The sequence below is a fragment of the Cygnus atratus genome, chromosome 1 (genome assembly GCF_013377495.2).
Source record: "Cygnus atratus isolate AKBS03 ecotype Queensland, Australia chromosome 1, CAtr_DNAZoo_HiC_assembly, whole genome shotgun sequence".
NCBI classification, from domain to species: domain Eukaryota; kingdom Metazoa; phylum Chordata; class Aves; order Anseriformes; family Anatidae; genus Cygnus; species Cygnus atratus.
In genome coordinates, this window is record NC_066362.1 from 34,009,159 (window position 1) to 34,024,646 (window position 15,488).

At 40.7% G+C, this 15,488-nt stretch overlaps 1 protein-coding gene across 3 annotated transcripts in view; it reads right to left on the minus strand.

The window, feature by feature from the left end:
* Positions 1–15,488, minus strand: part of LRIG3 (leucine rich repeats and immunoglobulin like domains 3) — a 66,715-nt gene that overhangs the window by 38,523 nt on the left and 12,704 nt on the right. For 2 of the 3 annotated variants that reach the window (XM_035544255.2, XM_035544256.2), the window contains one exon: positions 6,157–6,261. Coding sequence is in view for 1 of the 3 variants with exons in the window: in XM_035544254.2 (XP_035400147.1) it covers positions 4,862–5,061 (200 nt within the window). In the remaining 2 variants the exon portion in view is untranslated. Of the gene's footprint in view, positions 1–4,861; positions 5,300–6,156; positions 6,262–15,488 lie in introns of those variants that run through there. The other variant, XM_035544254.2, reaches the window with a different exon arrangement.

A 15,488-nucleotide genomic window follows, 5' to 3' on the forward strand; every position in this document is an offset into this window, starting at 1 on the left:
TTGAGTTCTCCTGTAAATGAGGTTAACCACACTTGAGTTAGAGGACTGCATCTTTCACTGCTTATAAGTCTAGTGCAAACATTTGTCTGGCCATAAACTTGAGAAAAATCCATTTGTTTAACATTTGAAGACATCAGCTATACAGGTTTGATATTCTCATACTGCCTTCTTACATGTAAATACTGAAAAAATACGCTGTTACAAAAGATCTAGGTTGTAACAGCGATGGGAATCTAACTTGTTCCTTTAAAGCAGACAGAGCAGAGACAATTTTTACCCTTAAACTTAACTCAGTATTTGGCTTTAGTCTGTAGGGATTATAAGAACTATGCAAATAAACAGCCAAAATTTAGTGAAGCCATGGCTGTTAGTGCCTAATTTGTTACTGCTCTTCATACTTTAGACAAGACTTCGGAAGCAGTGATTATTTCAACAAAGAGCTTTCAACATTAGTGCTAAAAACCTGCATTTCTTCATTTCATCTAAAAACCCTGCAAAAGGTTTATTTAAAACGTTTGCCTAAAGGACCCACCAGACAGTAACAGACGTGAGTAGATTTGTTCTGCTGGAGTTATAACATGTTTAAAAAAAAAAAAGAAAAAAAAATCTGGCAGAGTCCTTAAACTATAAAAATCCTGCAATTACAACCACTGCTGTGCATGATCACCACACTGGAGCCAGACACTTTCACTCATAGCTCAAGCTCACATCCATCTGGAGTCTATCAAGGCAACCGTGAGCGTAACAACTTGCACTAGGTTTCAAACTATTCTTTCGTGTTTGTCTTTTAACACTAAAGATTTTAACACTCTCAGATTTTCCATATAGCACCTACTTTAAAAAACACATCCATACAAATTCTTATTCCTGGTTTACTCACAACAGGTTGTCAAACACAAACTGCACCCAAAAAAAAGCCAAAGCAGAACAGTAACAACAAACTCCAGACAATATTGAACTTCGTGTTTCACATAGCTGTATACATGTTTGTCTACCAATTGTTGGATAAAGTATGAATTGGATGTATTTTTGTAAATATTATTTCAGTACTACTGACATGAGAAGCTTCAGGAAAAAAAAAAAAAAAAAAAAAGCCTTGCAAGTTACATTTGTAAGTTAAATCAGAAAGGCTGAAAGTGAACCAAGAGTTAGAACATTAGTAAAAGACATGTATTGTGAGTGAAGCCCAAGCCTAAAGAAGTTTCTGAGTCTTACAAACAATGGACCTGAGGCATTTTTAAAATATAAAACTCTAGCATCCTTGTCCAAAGCTACAAGTGCATTTCAATTCAATGCATTTCTCCATGTGCCTTAAAACACATACAAGGAAAAGATTTGAAAATGAATCAGTATTTTTCCCTCGCTTAGAAATGAACACTGACAAAGTACTAAGATTATTACCACGCATTTTCCATTTCTGAATTTTCCTTGTCTGTTGAAACCACATTACAAGTGAGGAGAAAATCTCCTCTGTGATTTCTTCTACTTCTAGAATTTCAAAAGCCATTACAGATGTAATAGTGAATACCCTCAGAAACTATATTTTTATTAAGAAATTCTTTATAACAATAAAAAAAATATGTATGCCTGTTTTTCACCTCAGATTCTAATGAAAGTGATCAAGCTTTTAAGGGATTGTACCTACTTTAAAAAGAATGCCATAGTTTGAGGCCCTTTAAGAACCTGTTTAATGAAAGAAAATATTTTCTATACGTCATTCCTTTCATATGAACACCTTTCATAACTCAGTTTCTGCATTCAAAAACTAAAACATAACTCTGAACGTCAATCTTTATACGATAAAAAACTGAAAGGAAGGCCTAATGCATAAAGGGAGAGGGTGAGCGTTTCTTCACACATTTTATAAATATAACTTTTAGACTCTAACTTAGTTTACAACACTTAGTTACAATTATCATCTTCTTCCTTAGAGAACTCCGAAACCTGAGCCCCAAGTCAAATTTTAAAATGCAAATCCAGCAACAGCTTCTTAATCAGTCCCACTGGGGCCTATAGAGCTGCTAATTCAGCAGAAATCAGGAGAGCTGAAAAACAAAAAGCCAGGCTGTAGCTGTTTTAAGACACTGATCCAAAGTGACTCATAAATCAGCTTGCTATGTTCAAGTTTTAGTCTGGAAAATATTGAAAAACAGCTGTGAAAACCATACGGCCCTTTTTTCTGGCAATTCTGGTAAAGAACTAGAGGATTTATAAAATGTAAATACTAAAGATGTAATACAAACACAAGTGAAAGCCATCTTTCAGACTTTCCCTTCTGTCTTGCTGACAGTTTTTAGCATTCCTAGGTGAACCTGGCAAGGCATACTCGACAATGCCTCTGAGAATTTGCAAACATTGAGGACACTGGCCAGCGTTCAAACTCTCTTCCTCCCTCCACTTCTAGCTATGAAGCATCAGCAGCTCTAACGCAGCAAAATGTTCTCTCCATCTCGGGACACACATACTAGAAGTAAATTGAAATCTGACTTTAAAACCATTTGTACACAAAGTCACTACAAATATTTATCTGTGGATTGTTAGCATCTGTGAAGGCCGCATTACAAAAGATGGTATTTATGGCTAAAGTCACAGCAAAGCTGGCAATTATACCCTGTTTACACCCCATTTCATAAAGCCATTTACGTAGAAAGCAGTAGCTTCACATTTGCTAAGAAAAAGGGGAACATAACTCAGTATTCAGGTTCAACTCCTGATTTCCCCCTTCGCCCACTAGAACGTCACACAGCATTTTCCACATCATAAACTCTTGGTTTATTTCACCAGAGGTTATAAATACAAAAGGAATGGGAGATTGAAACAGAGCTTCAAAAGCCGACTTCATCAGATGTACTTTCTGTCTGGATGTGTAGACAGCTGGTCAGAGGAAGGTGTTAAGTCCAACATGGGCCTACACCTTTTCAAGCACAAGAGCTTTCACTACTCTGCCTGGGAGACCTTGTCTGCCTGTGCTGAGAACATGGTGTAAGAGTTGTTTTCTGAGGAATATTGGATATAATGCAATTAAACTACTAGCCTTTGGCTATAAATGCTATGGACTCCCATGGAAAACACAGTCACCATATACCAATAAAATTCATAAACAGTCTTTTACAATTTGTAAATGCATAGTTTGTTGCAACAATAATCCAGGCTATTCAAACCTTTTTTGCGTATGTAAAAAAGAAGAGCGTTATAACTGTACACATTGTGCAATCAAAGCTCCAAGCAGCTGAGTAGCTGGAGGTAACAGACAACGCCACACTCCTCCTGGTCCCCTTGTCCAGAATAGGGGAAGGAAGAAAGAGCAGGGTACTTCTAAGGCATTTGACACAAACAAAAACCACAAAAGCAGCCAGACCACATGGCTTGGTGACACCTACAAAGATGGACTCCTGTGAGTTTAAGACCAAGTGACACAGCTGTCCAATGAGTAATCACAGCGGGGTTTCTTACAACAGACCAAAGCTTATTTATACAAGTGGAACTTATTTTCTCACACTTTTAAAGGAATGTGAACTTACATAAGGACAATTTACACTACCAAGGGAATTCTAATTAGAAAAACCTCCCTTGTGCTAACAAAAAAGCCCTGCAATGTGTTTTATTGTCTCTCGGTAAAGTAAGTGGAATAGACAAATTTAATTACTGCTAATGCAAAATACTTTTTAAAACAGCTCTAGAAATGAAAGTTCTGTGATTTTTCCATTTGCTTTTTGTTTAGTAACCGTCATATCTGAATTTTATCTTAGCAGCACTAAACTAGGCTGAGCTATGAAATTTAGCTGTGAAGCTTAGCTTAGTATCAGAAATACCTTAAGTTTTGTCAGAAAACTTCAGTTTTTAGTTTAACTCAGTTACGTTAGGTAACTGAAATAGTTCAAAAGAACAGGAGGGATGAAATTTAATAAGAAGCAAAACCAGTTGTTGAATGTAAAGCAGATCCGGTATTTGATTCATATGCTTCAATCATATAAGCCAAAAGGAAAAAAAAAAAGTTTCTTTCCCCTCACACTTTCCTACACTGCTCATGGAAATATTCACCTCCTGGAGTCATTCGTATGTTCAGTTCCATATGGTGTCAATACAGCCATCCACATTTCATGAGTAAAGCAGCATGACCTCCAGACGAGGCAATTGAACAGAATTAGCCACAGCTAATTGAAAGTCTTCCTGTTTACTTTAAAGTCCTTATCTCGATCTGCTTTGGAAATGTAATAGAAAATTAATACGACTAATATAGAAGATACCAGAGTGACAAGAGATTAAAAACAAATGTGCGAAGTCCCTCACCACTTTTCAAGCTTTTAGAAAGCTTTCATGATCTATGCTTTGTCCATAAAAGTTTGTCACTGCAGGTAAGTTTTCTACACATGGCATTTCACTACGTGCTAGTAAGTTTCATAAACCCGTGTCACCGAACCAAACTTGGCGAGGTCCAGCCCTAGTAAAGTTGTTTAAACCAAAACCATCAGCGAACGAAGCCCAAGAGCTGCACAAATAAAACCCAGGCCAATATGAAAGTTTGGTTTTTATTTCCTGACTCAGAAATCTATTTAACTTAGGGATTTTTGCACGTTCCCCGAGAAAGTCTGTAGAACAACTTTGCTCCCCCTCCTTCACGGGGTCCAGGGCGAGCGCCGTCGGCCAGGCGCGGAGGGTAAGCGCTGCTCGGTGCTCGCTGACAGCCGGCCCCCTCCTTCCCTCCCTCCATCCATCCCTCCCCACACTCGCCCCGCTCGGCCACAAACCCGACATTTCCCCCCCGACCCCCTGCCCTCCTCGGCCGCAGACCGAGGCACCCCGAGGGGCAGAAGATGGCGGACGGGCACCCCCTCCCCAGCACCGAGCCCCCCATACTCACAGCTGCACCGCCCCCCGCGGCAGCCGCTCGGGCATTCGGCTCAGCTCCAGGCGGCTGCAGGCGACGAGGTGCCCGGCGCAGCGGCAGGGCACGGGGCAACGGGCGGCGGGGCTGCCCCCCAGCACCGGCAGCAGGAGGAGGACGAGGAAGAGGAGGAGGAGGAAGAGGGCGGCGGGCGCGGCGCGGTGCCGGCGGGGCATGGCGGGCTCGGAGCCGCTGCCCGCGCTGCTCCCGTCCGTCGAGCAGCCCGGCTGACACAGCCTCTCAGCGCGGGTGCATGCCCCGGAGCCACCGCCGAGGGAGGGAAGGCAGTGAGGGTAGAAGGAAGGAGAAAAAATATGAAGGGAAGACGCGGGGAGTGGGGGGCACACAGCGCCGCCAGCCACTCGGCAAACTTTGCAGCGCCTCAGCCCGCCTCCGCCCGGCCGGGGGAGCCCCGAGCACGGCGCGGCCCGCCCCGCCCGCAGCCCCCTCCCCCTGCCGTGTGACAGCAACAGCCCCGGGCCGCCCCCCAGCCTCGCCCGGGCTCCGGGCGGCGGGGGCAGGCGGGTCCCGCCGGGGGTGCCCGGGACCCGCTTCCAGCCCCGGGAGGCGGCTGAGGGCCGGGCCTGGCAGCGCGGCGGGCCCCGGGGCCTGAGGGGGAGCGCGGCGAGGCCGTGCTGCGCCCGGGATTCCCAGCGAGCCCGCTTAGCGCCGGTCGGAGCGGTCCCGGAGCTGCTCCGGAGGCCCAGGCAGGTTCCCAGCCAAGGCTGGGGTCACTGGCATGTAAAAGGTGAGGTGAGGTTAACTCCTGCCTTCCGGGTCCTGCGCGGCTAGTCCAGACACAGTAATTAAGCCCATTATGTTCCCCACAGGATCCCAGCTCCAGAGGTTCAGGGAAGTAGGCAGGGCGTACAGATTCCACATCTCTGAGGTAATCTATGTAATTTAAGTAAATACCTATTGTTCAAGTTCCATATGGAAGCCCGGACCCTGTAGTGGATGCAGTTATTGGAGACGTCACATGCCCCTGCTCAGCAGCAGCAGAGCATCAAACTGCATGGACCCAGCACTTTGTGTCCCACCTTTACATATGTACATTTCACCTAAGAGATGGGAGATGGCCTGGGCACTCGTGTCCTGCAGCACTGAGAGATCCTTACCTCCATTACTGAGATACGTAAGGCTGAAACTTTTTTATTGTTCCGATATGTATCCCAGGGAACAGGTTACATTACAGAAACGAAACTACATTTTATTTTAAATCGCAAATCCCAAATTTGCAAACCAAGCAGACATGCCATAAGAACACTCACGTGCCGCTGTCAACGCAGCTATTTCAGGTGCACAGGGTTTACAGAGCAATGTGGTATTTTCTCAGCATCTGATCAGTTGACCACTGGTGGTCCTTAAGGAAATCACTGCAGAAAAGCAAACAAACACTGCAGAAATAAACATTTTTCTACACTTAAAAGCAAACAAGCAAACAAATGAAACACAGGATAAAAACTAGTGCATATTTGCAAGTTACTCTAATTTATTTCTCGCAAATGAAAACTATCTTGGGAACGTTGGCATGCCATAATTATTCATTCTTTTTGCAGCCTTTTTCTTCCCTTCAAAGCCATTAGGTTGACATTAGATTAACAAAGCCTGTGAAACAGTGAGCTGTTCCGTATCCAGTAGGAAAAAAGTGTACAGTGCCAAATTCAGATTTTCAAAACTATACATCATTAGCAATCTTCTGTTTCAAAAGTGCTAGCATTTGTTCTAGCTGTGCAGTTGTCTCACACCATTATACAGGAGACACTTGAACGTGTTGCATTCATTGCTTAGGCAAAATAGGCTGTATTTGCTAGTTCTGCAGAGTAATCAAAATTCAAGACGATGATCCTTATGTTGCACCAGAGAATTATTGCACACCTTACTAAAATTAAAATTGATTTAAAGTAACCAAGCTCTGTACTACAGTTCCCGGAGTACACAGCAAAGTGCCTCTTACTTGGGAAAAGCGAGCTTGTCTTATCTTGAGTGTTGGCAAGGGCAGTGATTCACTGGTAAGTGGCAACAGGGCCATTAAACTGTCAGTTTTAACATACAAGGGTAAGAAAAAATACAAGCAAAGCATTCTGTACTTAGTTTATGATAGCAGTGGATAATATATCTGGTATATATGTGAAGTATGGAACAAGAAAAAATCTGAGAAAAAGCAGGGGAAAAAGTGAAAATACTCAAAAGGGAAAGAACTGTTTTGTTATTTTGAAAACCATTCATGCATTCATGGAATACTGTGCCCTTATAACACACAACCTAATGCATATTTAGTGCTAGTAATATATGAAGCTGTTTTAAATTAAGAAAGGTAAATCAATTCAGAAAATTAATCCATTTGTCTTTGCAGCTTCTTTTCTCTGAATACTCAGAAAAGCATTTTAAAACTGATTATATTATGAATTCTGAAATGCCTGTATGCCTTCAGAGCCCATGAGAGGAAGTCTTTCTTCCCACAGGGAGATTTGTTCTCTCCAGAAATCTCAGGGACCAATTCTACAACTGATATGAATGCTGCAAGGGCTGGCAGCCCCCAAACCCAGGGGTCTCTTCATCATTAGTTTTAGGTTGAGAGTGCACCATGATTGTATGTAAGCAAATAGTAATGGGAGACTTCCCATATGTCTTCTTCATGGGTTTGGCTGGACTATATCTGCCCTAAGTAAGCTTCTATCAAAATGAAAGGTCTCACATTCCCTCACCCTGTTACCTCTACGTGTAACAAGGCTTCCTAGCGACCCTTGTTTGTCATTGGCATTAGTGTAACTGCAAAGTCAACATGACGAAGAGAATGATTTGGCTACAAACCCATCAAAAACAAAAACAGTCCCCCACCTCCACCACTTTTCATTCTGAGCTGGAATAATTCCTTCTTCCAGTTTTCCATGTAACTGTACATGGAAGCTTATCAGTGGTGATGGTTGTTTAGGCAAAGACAGGCCCTCTCCCTGGCAGCCAGAATATAGGTCAGCCTGAGGGGACAATGCTGAAAAAGGGGAAGCATGGCTGCAGAGAAAAAATCTTGTAAAACTAGACCCTCAAGCTCTCTGTTTGGCTAATGAGATTTGTTTTCTCCACAAGACTACCAGCGTGGTAGCCTGAGTGAGTTGGGAGTGGAGGAAAGGAAGTACAGTGAACTGTAGACCGTTCATTGGGATGTTATGGGTGTTACGGGATGAGACTAATGGTGTCTTTTTCTTTCCTTGATTATTTTAAATCAGATAAACGAGCATTTACAGATTCAAGTCCAAACATGCGTTGTTTAAAAGATGCATTAACTTCAGGCAAAAGACACACCCATAAGCTAAGTATGATTTTTTTTACATATCATTAACACATTGAAAATAAGCACTGCTTTCAAGTAACCTACCTCTGGAAGAAGTCTGCCTCAAATCAGGCTGGTTTAGCAGATGACTGAAAGTAAAACCAAACTAAGATCCTATACATTTTCTGTTATGTCTTAAAGTTAGAATGTCTTTTACTAGTACTAGGAACTTTAACAATTTGGTTAATCTAAATTCAGTTTGTTTAGTCAGTTTTCAAAGGAGTCAAGCCACTTCAAGAGACAATTACATATAGTTCTATTTAGTTATGTGCAGTTAAATTTGCAGAATTTATGTCAGAAGGTCAAAAGGAGTGAATGGTTAAATCCACTAAATGATTGTGTCCATTAAGGACATCATAGTGTCTTTGTGTACTCCTTGATTACCAGGTAATCCAAAACTGTGTCTACTATTTGTTTCAGATTTTCTACTTTTCATGGGTAAATAAAGTGAGTTAGGTAGTATTCAGCAGCAAGAAGCAGAAGCAAAACAGAACAACATTACTTATGCTTTGACACATCTCAGTTCAGATAAAGTGAGATAGAAATCAGTGGCCCATCTATCCACCTTCCTATCCATAAATGCCCCTGCAGGAGTACTGGCAGAATTAACATCCTGTCTATTCATTCCTAAATCTTCCTAGTGACATTTTATTTCTAGCTGAAGATGTTTATGACTGACTATTTGGGAGAAGGAAGTAAGAATTCATCCTCAGACAATCACCACTCTCTATTGCAGGTTCCCCCTACTTAACCCATTTTAAAAAAATAAATGAAATCGTAAGGCTAGTAAAACTTTTTCTAAGGCCACAGCTGGAGGGAGAGATTTACTGTTGAGATCGTACTGCTTTGAAAAAAAAGAAAAAAAAGTAGAGCAGAACGCAGAATTTTATTTTTTTTTTTGTGAAGACTGCTTGCGTACATGAAATAGCTTGCAATAGGCAATAGAAGGTTTTGCCTCAGGCACCTGTCTGGAAGTTGCTAGAGAGTCCCACGAAGAGTCCCTCCCCTGTTGGAGCAGAAGACCTTTTTCACTTTTTCCCTTTGTGTATATAAACAAGAATCTCAGCCCACATCATGTGATATTTTTCATGGAAATGTTTCTAAATACAGAGGTTTCCCACCCTCCTTTTCGTCTGCCAATTTGGTATAGGAATTGATATTACTTTTAGTTAATAATAGCATTAAAACTTTATGACCATTTATTTCAATTCCTCTGATTAACCACTGCAGTTTCACTTGCATTTGCGGAAAAGCAATACACTGTTCTTAAATAATTTCCTAGCAATTGTGAATCTCCTACTAGTGCATCATAAGTCCACAGTGAATATCCCAAGGTGCATAAAGGAATTTATTTTTGGTAGTAATTAAACTTGATTTTATGTGATCCAACACTGAAACCATGAAAACCAAATTATGCATAATTTGAATGTACTGATTACAACCAGAAAAACCGTATGAACTCTTACTGAAAACTTTGCCTAAGGCAGAAAATGTTCAACATTTATAGAATTCATCCAAACACTGTTTGCCTCCATTACAAATAAACTTAAACATCCTAAGGCAATCCACATTAGTGACGATTGTTAATGTCTTCAAGTCATGTCCTGCATGGGGCTAAGTGGGAAGTTAAGTGCATGATTGGAAGGACAATTAAACAATCAACATCTACAATGATGTGACTTCAAAGAGGAAAAAAGAAGAGTTAGTTTTATGTCATTAAGGAGCACTCAAGTTGAGATGCTGTCAATTTGAATAAAAATAAGTAGAAGTAATTTCAGGATAGTGCTACTGTAGTAAAACACCTGCCAGGTCTGTTCTACTAGTTGTTTTAGTACGTTGGTTTTCTTTTAATAATCTTTTAAAATAAATAAACGTTTTGTGGTAAGAAAGATCAAGAAGTGGCCAAAAGGGGAATCTGAAAGACACATTCAGTCAAATGTAGCTGTGGCTCTCCAAGATACAACCACCTCCAGTTCTTCCCTCCTCCCCTCCTTGCAGTGGGTGGGTTACTGCAGCTGAAGCACTGACGCGTTCCCTTCTGCAGTGGGGATGGAAACGTCTGCCAGAGGAGAAGTGTGGATGTTTGAAGGCAGTATTTGTTTAAATCATCGTGGGCAGATTTGGTGCGGTTTTTGTCAGTGTTCTGAGGCCTCCAAAATTAAGTATGCACTGTGTTTAGGTGTGTGATTCTCATTGAAGTCAGTGGCTATAAGAATTTCACAGTGTGAAATCAGTGGGACTTAAGGCCTAAATCTTTGAAGAATTTAGGTTTAATTGACTGTTCCAGAGGGAATGAGCTGCAGCTGGGATTCATCTTGTGTAATTTTAGCAATTTAGAAGTTTGGTATCTATTCTAAAGCAGTTGTCTTGGCTCCTTCTGTAGTCAGTGGATAGAGGAAGACACCTCCAGAGAGTGATTACTACCTTTCTAAAATGAGCAATCAAGGCATTTTGAATGAATCAGCCTCTGGAGGTTTCTCTCCCTCTCCACTGAGTGGAAAGAGCCTTATGACTAACTGAGATTAGATCCTGTATTTTTAGATGATTCCCACTGTATGCATTTACACATAAAAATTAAATAGCTAAATAGACTACTATGTATATATATATCTTAAACCTTTTAATTTGTAGGTATCTTAAGTGTCGTTATAATAGTAACAAGCAAAATTTCTCACAAATACGAATTGGTGTAGTTTTCAATTTTTTTTATACCCATATAATAGTTTGCTTGTTGTCTACTGATGTAACAAGTTCTATTAAGGATTTATTAACATTAAATCAAGTGAGATTTAGTAAAACTAGGGGGCAGTGCTATACTTAAGAGAAGCATCAACAAAATACAAAATGGGGACCCTGTGAAAAGGATCTAGTAGCATATCACAAACTAAACAAGTATGTGTCAACGATGAAACATCACAGAAGGCATTTAGGATATATCAGTTGGAGTTTTCTATGTGAGGGAACTAAATAATGATAGTTGGGCTGCTGAGGACTGAGGTGAAGTATCATATCCCATTTGGGGTTAGATATAAGGGGAGAGGAGGAAAGGAGTGGACTGGAGAGGGCTACAGAAAGCTGATAACAGGCTCAGGGGGACACGGTTTATAGCTCTCGAAAAATGAATACCCAGTGTTGCAGCACAGCAAGTAGCACTTGAGATTTTGCACAGCTATCCCATTGCTATCATTGGGAAGCTGGTGAGTTATAGTAGACTGTGTGTCATCTGGCCTTGCTCCCCCCTTTCTGCTGTCTGCTGCCTATTGCTTTCCAATTACTGTATAAAGCAAAATAAGCAAGCATTGACCTGGTAAGAAGTAGGCCAAGCAGACATTGCACCACTTACTCAGATGCTCAAGCAGTTACTTGCAATAGCCATGTTTACCAATAAAGTCTGGCTTTGTGAGCTAGAGCATCAAAGAGCAGGCTGGATCAGACAGCAGCAAATACTGCGTGCTGATCTGCACGGGCCAGGCGCCAGCTAGAGCCCAGCAGGAGCTGCAGAAAACACCAGCACTGTGCACCAGCTGGCCAGATTGGTGAACAACCATCTGCAAAACTCTCTTTGTGTTGATCTTCTTAGTATTAAGTGGGGAGAAACTGCAAAGGATACCATTTTCATCACTCTGACACCTTTTATGAATCTTACACAAGCAAAACTTTCTATGACCTCTTTGACATCTCTCACATTAGGGCAACATGGTTTGAGAATCTTCTGAAATGCAGATGATACCTTCCAAATAGCCATGCTAGCTGTCAGCTTTCCAATCCTAGGTGCACTGCACTGACTAATGGCCATGGCACTTCTCTTGGCTTAGGCCCTCTGTGACATTCTCAGGTGGATTTTCTTCCAGGGCAAGTGAAGAGAACAGTTACCAAACATTTACATAAATGTTTTCTGTTGTGAATTTTGCCTTTGTTGTTTTCCATCCTAGGTCTGCAGCCTAGACAGCTCCTCTCACTCACTGTTCCCTTTCCTAGGCCTCTTTGTACTCTCTGATCTATCAAAGGAAATATTTAGGAGTGCGGAGAGTTGCACATGTTGAATCTCAAAGTCCTTTTCTGGTTATGTGCTGTCATTGCCAGACAAGAAACTTCTGGTTCAGGGACTGTCTGTGCAGTTTTGTCATCTATGGCTGTTGCTGGCTATGGAGAAGAACTAAATAGCCTAAAAGGGTGCAATACTTCAGCAGTGTTAGAAGCCAAATAGGTCAGTGTCTTACTGGACTGTTCTTTTTGGACCGTACCTGACCTGAGCAGTAGAAAAAGCAACCTTACAGAGAAAAAACAACAGCATCCTACCACATCCTAACTGGAAAAGAGGACACAGTACAGGTTTTTAGGTGCCTTTGCCAACGTGTGCCATGTCAAAATCAAAGCGATACTAACATCTGATCAGGCTGGGCATAAATCAGGCAACAGTGTTGAAGAAACCATGGCTTTGGCTTTCCTTGAATTGCAGATACTCTATAATTGAGTTATCCTTTCAATGATTTATAAATCAAAAAATGTCTTCTTAAGCTTGGCTAAGTTAATTCTACAGTACAATTTTCCCATTTTTGTGAAACAAAAGCTAGAAACTAAAGTAAACAGGAAGAGGCTTGCTGATCATTTTAAACATAGGGAAAATTACATCTTATTTTAATCATAATGTAAAAAATCCACTGCACTATTATTTTTCATTCTGATTTTTTGTTGTTAGAAAACGACTGCTAAGGATAAACACAAAATTACTTTCCTAGAATTTTGATAATTTCATACACACACTCCCTGAATACCACATGTGAGTAATATTTCAGTTATCCGACTGATGTCACTGAGATGGAATTAGAAGTGCTGAAATTTTCAATGATGGATATTTCACTGCAGCTGTGAGCAATGTGTTCCTCAGAGACTAATTCTCCTAAGGCAATGTTAAACCCTTGGACTTGCATATTATTAGTAAAATAATACAACTTTAAAATAGTATCAAAAGAGATCTAGCCAAGAAACTTAGTCTTGTGTATATTTCAGCTCGTATATAAATTAATCTCTTAAATTATAAATGTATGCTTTTTACCCATATATATGGCTACGTGTCATAAAAAATAAACCATAAATTATGTTAAAATGCAATCAACAAAAAGGGTATTCAGAGTTAAGACTAAACACATAATCTCTTGCACAGCTTTTGAATGTATGTTGTTATTTTATAAAAGGGCAACAGTTAAAGATTAAGTGGTAGGATTTTTTTTTTTAATTTTTAAGTATAGCTGTCTGACTTTTTTTGCATTTTATGTCTCTTAAACTTACTGCAATGCTTTTCAAATACTTTATTCTCTAATTTACTTTCTTAAACAGATTTTTTAAAAATGAATTATATATATCTACTTAATTTTAAAATGCGTTAGAGAAGCTCACACAAATGAATAATTCTACCAAAGAAGCCATTACTGACTACTTTGCAAATGCAAAAAAAACTTTTTTGCTGTCATTATTTAATGGCACACACTGATCTCCAGAGCTGTCTGACTTCCAGACTGTTGTAAAAAGCCCTGATTCAGAAAAGGATTTGAGCATGTATTTAAGAATAAGTCTTGGATACAAAACTGAAAGCCTGTTGGGATGGATGGTGAGCATGCCTCCTTACCAGAACTCTTTCATGAACTAGGATCTAAGCATGCAGATTTCTGGCGGAATAGACCTGACTACAGTTGACAGGAAAATGATCATAGCTGCAGCTGTTCAGTAAGCATGGGAAGTCTGAAGCTGTCTCCAGCACCTCTTCTTCAGCAAATTGCACATCTGATACACCAGAGGACTTTTCTATATCCATGGACAACTTTTCAAGTTGGGAGGATGGGGGAATGCTGTGCAAACAGAGTATCCCTGTGAGCAGTTCCTCATAACCATTTTCTCAAGCAGTTGTGGCTGCAGATTTTCCCATTCAGCGCCACTGCCTGCTCAGACCTGCCCCTGCCACCCTTTCCACGGTGTGAGCACAGCTGCCTGTGTTGCCTTGCAGGAAGCCAGATATTGCCTTTTTTTTTTTTTTTTCTGAAGTTATTTTTAACCTGGCTCTGTTCATTCATGTAGCTTGTCGTGTGGCGCCACAAAAAGTGCCAGGCGCTGTGATATGGAACAGGGAGCCAGTGGCAAGGGGTCCTGGGTGTACCTTAGGCTGTTGTTACTGCTGAAAACAGCATATCAAATCAACTGTGGCCTGAAGAATCTTATTTATTATGGTGGTAAATCCAGGTTTCGGGCACCGAGTCTGAGATTAGAAACAGCATAGTCCTTTTAAGCTACAAAGCTCACTCTGCTTCTTAAATGCATTCAATTTCTTTCCATGAGTATCATTGCCCTTGAAAATGTGCTGGCTCAGATATTGTCCCCCTCCATTGGTTTAACTTAGTGCTGGATCACATCTGATCTATCCATAGCTCACACAAATCTAGCATAAAATCTTAAAGATAGCATTAAACAGTATATTGTCCAGTTTTGCAGAACACAGTTATGTGGTCACACCTGATCTGGTTCCACTGTGCACTTCCATTTACTCCAGAAATGCAGAGGTTGGGTATTACTGATCATGGAACCAGAATTACAAGAAAAACAAGCTCATTTTCATAAACCTGATAGGCATTCATATTGCCAGCAAAAAATGTACAGGGGCTCAAAAACTGCAAAATAGTTGAAAAGAGTCCAGACAATGTACATCAGTACTTGTACTGTAAGTTCTTCTTCCATTTCTAGTGTTGCAGAAGCTTGTCTAAGCCACAAAGTTTGCATGTATGCTACAGTTCTCTAATGCACATTTTTAATCCTACTTTCTTGACTTGAATTATATGCAGATAAAAGCTCAGACCCCCATTTGTATATTATAGCTGTAAATTCGTATATAACACACATTTATATACATATACAAATATGTTTTATATGTACTTTAACTTTCTGCACACGTGATCACACATATTTAACTTCATACGCTGCATGTGTTTTTGTTAGAAGAAGGAGCACAGTCAGTTCCCAGCACAGGTAGTGCAGCCTTCAGCTGAGACTCTATAGCAGCCTCAGGCTCAACAGCCTGGCAGGAAAACCTGAAAATCCTGCTGCATCCCACAGGTTTCTGTGACTGATAGAAACACCATCTCTGCTGGGGCGTTAGAAGTTCCCAAAGAAGGAGCCTTTGCTTCACTCTTTTAAACTCACTAAATCGTTACACAACTGAATTTTCAGTCTTTTTGATGCTAAACTTGAAATATGTTATTGCCACACACAGATCAAACGAGCTTC